This window comes from Calliphora vicina, chromosome 4, assembly GCF_958450345.1.
Source record: "Calliphora vicina chromosome 4, idCalVici1.1, whole genome shotgun sequence".
NCBI classification, from domain to species: domain Eukaryota; kingdom Metazoa; phylum Arthropoda; class Insecta; order Diptera; family Calliphoridae; genus Calliphora; species Calliphora vicina.
In genome coordinates this window covers 119,871,269-119,879,246 of record NC_088783.1, presented here as the reverse complement: position 1 = coordinate 119,879,246, position 7,978 = coordinate 119,871,269, and the positions used below count along the sequence as shown (strand labels likewise).

Here is a 7,978-nt window from a genome sequence, read left to right as displayed (position 1 = left end):
TGAAAATTATGTTGGTTTTTTGTTTAAGGGGTTAATAATGAAATAGCAGTGTGTTCCCCCTTTTTTTCTAGATACAATTACGGAATGTTTACAGTTGCAGAGAATGTGTTTACACTAGCTAATGAAATTATTTCAAAGAACAAATTAAATTAAACGATGCTGCACATTTTTTGTCTTGACTAGCCATAAATTTGTTCAGTCAGCGAACAATTTTATGTGCTTACATGAATTTGTCTTGTTGGGACGCCTTTTGTCAATGTTATGTTCCTGTCCACACGAGACAAATTCATTTGTGGACAAGTAATTTTCGGCTAAGTAAACAAATTGATGGCTTGTCAAGATGTAGAGTTAATGATAAACAAATTCACAAAAGCAGCCAACATTAATTTATAACTTTTTTTGCTATCTAACAACAAAACCTTGTTAAACAATTTTATGTCCATCTAATAGAGATTGTCTTGAACATAATTTTCCAATTTGCATGTTATCTTTTCAATTTTTTTTTAAACAAATTCCCTATAAAAATATATTTGATATTTTATTATGCTAGTGTAAATAGCTTCTGTATAAGTATGCTTGCACTTACTACTTATGTTTTACAAAACGGCATTGACATTGTTCCGCGGCGAGTACTCGATTTCTTTTTATATTGAAACTAATATTATTTTTATTTTTTATTCCCTAAGCAAAACCCATTCATTGACTTTTGAACAGCATAGATTTAAAATTGATTTCATATTATTTGCATTTACAATTTTACACAGCATGTAACAAGTTCTAAATTAATATTACACATCGTTCATACCTTTTACTTCACCGCCTAGTATGTATTTATTTAATATTAATGGCATTGAAATGTATTGTAATGTAATGCATTTGCAAATTTGTTTGTTAGTTTTATTTATATTTGTAAATATTTTTCCCTGTTGCTAAAATTAGCTGGAAATTGTTAAAAATATTTTCTGAGAATTAAATAGTTTCACATAGTCGTCAGTGGGTGTGTATTGACGGTATCGGTTGTAGGAACTTTTGATGTTTTAGCGAAAGGGTTATGTTTTAATTTCTTGATAGAAATCTTAGCCGAAATCTGTTAAAATTCATGGTGAATTGTTAATTAAAATGTTTGTTTAACCCTGCCCCTAATAGGGATTAGGAAAAATTTTAAATTCAAGATTTTAGTTTAAGTTGCGTGTTAACACAAATATTACAGTAAAATAGAGCATCACTTACACAATGACGAGGTGGCATCACTGCCATCTGACATAAAGCAGTGATGCCAAATATGCTTTTTCGAATGTTATTATGCTGCAGTGTTGCAATATTATTGCATTTACGATCTTATTCATATTTATTCTGGCTGTGCCAGAATATATTTTTAAATTTTTTTTTTTAATTTTAAAATTTTGATTTTTTAAAATTTTTTTTTTTAAATTTTAAATTTTTTTTTAATATTTTGCAAAAAAAAAACTTTTGGTTAAAAAATTAATTTTTTTCAAATTGTTTTTTAAAATTTAAAAATTTTTTTTTTTTAAATTTTTTTTTTTTAAAATTAAAAAATTTTTTTTTTTAATATTTTGCGAAAAAAAACTTTTGGTTAAAAAATTTGTTTTTCCGATTTTGACCCATTTTAGGTCCAACGTCTTTGCAAAGGTCTTTGAAATATCTATCATTAGATATCCATATTGTCTATATTAATGACTTAGTAATCCAGATATAGGTCCAAAATCTAGGTTGTCCTGGTTTTTTCCTTATATCTCAGCCATTTGTGGACCGATTTTCTCGATTTTAAATAGCAACAGAGCCGGAAGAATTCCGGAGATATTGATGTATGATTCGCGTACGTAAGTTATGTATTTGGGGGCTCCGGAAAGTTGATTTCAACAGACAGACTATCTATAAGGATCTATAAGGATCCAGAATATATATAAGGATCCAGAATATATATATTTTATAGGGTCGGAAAATTACAAACGGAATGACAAACTTATATATACCCTTATCACGAAGCTGAAGGGTTTAATAACGAGGTGAGTTGGTAATGAGTTGCGCCCGACAATTTTTGTAAAATTTAAAACCAAAGTTTCCATTGTTTTGTCAATAACATTTTAGTTTATTTTCTATTTTCTGAATTTAATAAATTATGTTTTTATTTTTGTTAACAGAAGTATGTAAATAAAACTAAAATACTAAAACAATAAAAATTGCGTAACAATTTTGTTTAAGATTTTGACCTATTAATTAAATATGTATAAAAGTTTCCATTGTATTATCACTGACTATATATAATTTACTTGACATTTACTTCAATTATCTATAATTTTAGATTATTCATATTTTTGTTTAACACCTGCTGTCATTTAATGACAGGTTTTTAAGTCATAACTATTATAAAATTATAAAATAAAAATTAGCATGTCATATTTTGACAGTTTTGAATTAACAACACTTTTTACAAATGTTCTTTCAACTAAATTTAATATGTAAAACAATTTGGCAATAATTTTACTCAATGTTTATAGTTTGTTTAACTGGATTAAGTGGAAAGGGTGTTTTTTTAAGCCCGATAGCAGTTACGAAAGGGTTAACTGTCAAACAAACTGTCATACTGCGTTCACTTTTTGACATTTATGTACAGCATACTCTGGCAAATCATTAAGCTTGAACAACGCTTTCAAATTATCGATTCGCCCAAAAATTACTTTTTGTTTTTTTATTTTTTACAATTTCAAGGTCTATTGGTTTTAAAAAACCACCCTTTAAATATATTTTATTTTACTTTATTGTTTTTTTTCTTAGTATTTTCTGAAAATTAATAAAATGTGATGCTGTAGACGAAAAGTATTAAAAATTGCATTATGAGTTCATCAAGCAAACTGACGCAGGGCTTTTGTTAATTATAGAGAGAAACCACAAAATAAATAAAACAATAAATTGTGTTTATAAACATAAACAAATAAAATTAAAAAAATTTAAATTTGTAATGAAAACTAAGCAAATCTATATTTTTTCATTTAGTTTATTTATTAAAATTCAATTAGCTCTTGTTTTTTTATTTTTATATATTTTTTTTAAAGAATGCGTTATTTTAAATATGCTTTTGCTCTTAAAAAAAAACTGACAATTGCATTTAATTGACAATTTGTATACATTGATGTTTTTGTTTAGCTATAACAGTTTTTCTTTACAAAACCTCCCATTGTTTTTTTCTCTCTCTCTCCCTCCTCTTCTTACTTGTTTTCGCTAATAATATTGCAGTTTATACACAAGTTATTTAATGGTAAATAAATAAAAAAAATAAAATTGTACTTTATTTAATTAATATAAACACTAAACACAATTTTTGTTCTCAATAAATTATAAAAAAAGAATAATTAAATTAAATTAAAATTTTTATTATAAATAAAATAATATAACTAACTAATACACACTGTTTGGGACACTGGTTAAATTTTCATTTTCATTTTTCCTCCTCCTGCTCTTTAATAACCTTAACCGATTCCATCATAGCTGTGGCTTTTTCCTCTTCAGGTTCTTTGGCTTTAATGCTGTTTGGTAGACCCACCAGTTTTTCACTTTCCTGCCATAACCAATCGGCCATTTCTTGTTCAGCAGCTCGTGGCAATACGGGGAATCTTAAGGCATTATAATAAAAGCCGCCTGTTTTGCATTCCAATTTAGGATCCAAAGCCAAAAACAATGAAGTTTGGGCACCAGCCTTGGGTGATCGTATAAACACATTTATAACAGTCTTGAGCACATTCCAGGTTTTGGGGCAGGTATTATAGCGCATCAATTCGGTGCGCACAATACCAGGATGAACACAATTCACAGTGACATTAGAACCATTAAGTATCTCGCTTAGTTTGCGGGTAAATAAGATATTGGCCAGTTTACTTTGAGCATAGGCACCAAAAAACTTGGAATACGATTTCTCACTCATCAAATCCGCCTTATTAATGCGACCAAAGACATAGGCAGCCGAGCTAACCACCACTACACGACTGGGGGCAGAAGTCTTAAGGCGTTCCAATAACAGATTGGTTAGCAAGAAATGACCCAAATGATTTATGCCCATTTGCTGCTCAAAACCATCGGCTGTCACTTTGCGTGGTGTGGCCATTACCCCGGCATTATTCACCAATATATCCAATCTCTGTTCCTCGGCCAAAAATCGTTCAGCAAATTGTCTTACCGAAGACAAAGAGGCCAAATCCAGGGTACGATTAAAAATATTGGGATTTTGTGTGCGTTCTATGATTTCCAAACGAGCTGCCTCACATCTGGCCGCATCTCTGCAGGCCATATACAAACGAGCTCCCCTTCTAGCCAATTCCAAGGCAGTTTCTTTGCCAATGCCTGTATTACAGCCCGTTACAATAACCACTTTGCCATCTATTCTATTGGGTTTGCGGTAAAAGGGACCCTCTATAAGGCGCCTTAGCAAATACATGATCAAGGCAGCCACACAAATCCAAAAGAAAATCTCCAAAGCCCAAGCCCAGGCTCCCACAAAGCACAGTTTTTTCACTTCTTCCTGGCCTAAATTCTCGGCATCCGTCATAGTTACATAAAAATCTATAAAAAACATATAATTAAGGTACAATTTTTGTTGGTTTAACTTTAATAATTTTTACGTACTTGTGAAAAAACAAAACTTTCTATAATTTTTTTGTTGGTTGGTCGGTTGGTTGGTTGGTTGCTTGTACAAGCCCTTGTTTAGTTTGGCTTGGTTTGGTATGCCACTATGTATACCACCAGTAAGTAATTATTGCTGTTGCTCAAACAATTTTTTACAAAAACAACTGAAAATAAAAATGTTGTTGCTGGCTTAACTGGCTGACTGACTGACTGATTGACGGTTTTTATGAATGGCTTGACTTTTCTTTTCCTCGCCACAACAAGTTTACTCTTCTGCTGATCCACACAAACTAACTAAGTTTTTGGTTAAAACCTGAGTAGGCCAAAGATCTTTTCAGTTTGGTTTGGTTTGTTTTTTCTTCAGTTTTTACTTGGCTATTCTTTTTTCTCTTACATATCTTAACTTCGCTCTGGTGTATGTAGCTCTCTCTTATATGTTAGTTGGGAATCTTTTGTGGCTACTTTTTATTTTTTTTATAGTTTCAAATTGTTTAGGTAAATATAAAATATGTTAAGACTTGCCGAATATAAATAAATATTTTAGCCAAAAATTACTTGGCTAAATAAATAAAGTTTTGTTAGTAGCTTTAAAGGTTTAAATTAAAACAAAACTGTTTAAAGTTAAATGTAGTTTAAACTTTAAATATATATTTTTAGCATTAAGTATATAAACTAGGTTTAAACCCTTGTTTATAGTCAATCAAACACAGTTCAAATTTATTAAAACAGACACGACACACCTAAAATTTAAACTGTTTATAAACTGGGTTTAAACGCTTGTTTATAGTCAGTTGAACACAATAGAAATTTAATAAAATAGAATAATCAAAACTTTAAATAGTTTTTTTTACTATTAAACTCTCTTTGTTTATAGTCAATTAAACAGAGTTCAAATTTATTATAACAGAAACAACTCAACATTAAACTGTTTATAAACTGGGTTTAAACCATTGTTTATAGTCAGTTAAACACAATTGAAATTAGAACAACCAAAGCTTTTATTTACTATAAACTCTCTTGGTTAAATATGTTGCTGAAACTATAAACTAGGTTTAAACCTTTGTTTATAGCCAATTAAACACAGTTAAAATTTATTAAAACAGGCACACCTCAACTGTTTATTAACTATTAAACTGTTTATAACCTCGGTTTAAACAATTGAAATTTAATAAAATTGAAAAACTAAACTCTCCAGGTTAAATGTAGCTTAAACTTTGAACAAATGTTTTTCAATATACAGCTAAATACTTTCATAACTGCAGTAAATTTGTACCATCATCATTGTGGCAGTGATTGGCAGTTTTTTGCAATTGTGACATCACTACCAATCATTTGGATTAAAAAACAATTAAGAGCGCTATTTTCGGCTGTGCCGAATCTTATATACCCTTCACCAAAGTACACTTTAAGATAAGGATGGAAAACTATTTTTGGTAAACTTCAATCGCAAGTCTATATATAGTTCAATTTAGCTTCAATCGTGACTCTATTTATAGTTTAATTTTAGCTTCAATCATTGCTCAGTTTTTTGTCCAATTTTAGCTGCAATCGTTACTCAGTTTTTGGTTAAAATTTTGCTTCAATCGTGGTTCTATTTATAGTCCAATTTTAGCTTCAATCGTAGCTCTATTTATAGTTCAATTTTAGCTTCAATCGTGGCTCTATTTATAGTCCAATTTTAGCTTCAATCATGGCTCTATTTATTGTCCAATTTTAGCTTCAATCGTGGCTCAGTATTTGGATCAATTTTAGCACAAATCGTGGCTCTATTAATATTCCAATTTTAGCTTCAATCGTAGTTCTATTTATAGTCCAATTTTAGCTTCAATCGTTGATCAGTTTTTGGTCCAATTTTAGCTTCAATCGTGGCTCCATTTATAGTCCAATTTTAGCTTCAATCATGGTTCTATTTATAGTCCAATTTTAGCTTCAGTCATGGCTCTATTTATAGTCCAATTTTAGCTTCAATCGCGATTCTATTTATAGTTCAATATTAACTTCAAACGTTGCTAAGTTTTTGGACCAATTTTAGCTTCAATCGTGGCTCTATTTATAGTCTAATTTTAGCTTCAGTCGTTGCTAATTTTTTGGCTTCAATCGTGGCTCCATTTATAGTCCAATTTTAGCTTCAATCGTGGTTCTATTTATAGTCCAATTTTAGCTTCAATCATGGCTCTATTTATAGTCCAATTTTAGCTTCAATCGTGGCTCTATTTATAGTCCAATTTTAGCTTCAATCGATGCTCAGTTTTTGGTAAAATTTTAGCTTCAATCATGGCTCTATTTATAGTCCAATTTAGCTTCAATCGTTCAGTTTTTGGTAAAATTTTAGCTTCAATCATGGCTCTATTTATAGTCCAATTTAGCTTCAATCGTTCAGTTTTTGGTCAAATTTTAGCTTCAATCATGGCTCTATTTATAGTTAAATTTTAGCTTCAATCCTATTACACAGAAAATGGACATCCTTCTAGATTGTATCCCTGAACTTAAATTTGGTTTCATACCAGAGAAAATTCATTAAATTTCTTAATAACCAGCCGAATAATCTTCATACGGCCGGTTTTCTTTTCTTTTATCAAAATTACCCAGAAACCAATTAAACTTTAAACACAAAAGTTTTAAACAAAATACTTGTTAACACTTTTTATAATATTTTTAAGCTTTTAATAATAACAATAATACAATTATAGTTTAAAGCTATTTAAAGCAATTAAAATCCAAAAATAAAAAAAAAAACATTTAAACTACTTTCCTAAACTGGTTGGTTAAGGCTTAATTAAAACTCTCTATAAAACTCATACTCTTTCTTAGCATTTCTTCACTTTTCACTACTCTCTTAACAAACTCTTAAAAAATATTAAATAAATTTTCTTTTTCTATTTGTTTTGGGTTTTTAAACATAATTATGCTAATTGTTAATGCTTAAAAAAAACGTTTTAATTATCCAACGCTGCCTGGGTACTCAGTCACTCGTTCAGCTTGAATTTGAATACGTTAAATAATGTTAGACAACAGCAGGTGCATAAGTTAAGAGAGAGCCCCCTATTAACTGTCAGTGGGTAGTCCAACTTTCGTTTTCATTTTTTTAATTTTGTGTTCAACTGGGTTTTTGTGGCAATTTTTACAGATTATTAGACAGTTGGTGTTTAAGGTCTGTTAAAGTGAAAATTTCTTTATTTTTGTTTGGTATTTAATGCTCTCTTTATTGTTTTTGATTTTAATGCTCAAAAGAGTTGATCTTGTTTATGTTTTGCTTTTTCTTGTTATTGTAATGTTAAGGTCTTGGCTTAATCTTTGTGGAACCAGTTAAGAGAGTTTATTGTTTGTAACTATCTTGATT

The 7,978-nt window shown here is 29.6% G+C and overlaps 1 protein-coding gene across 1 annotated transcript; it reads right to left on the bottom strand.

Annotated features, from left to right (window-relative positions):
* Positions 1-3,267: 3,267 nt before the first annotated feature.
* LOC135958852 (retinol dehydrogenase 12) lies at positions 3,268-4,643 on the bottom strand. Its single transcript, XM_065509787.1, has one exon. It carries the CDS (start codon positions 4,586-4,588, stop codon positions 3,458-3,460), a length of 1,131 nt encoding a protein of 376 aa, XP_065365859.1. The 5' UTR covers positions 4,589-4,643; the 3' UTR covers positions 3,268-3,457.
* Positions 4,644-7,978: the final 3,335 nt, after the last annotated feature.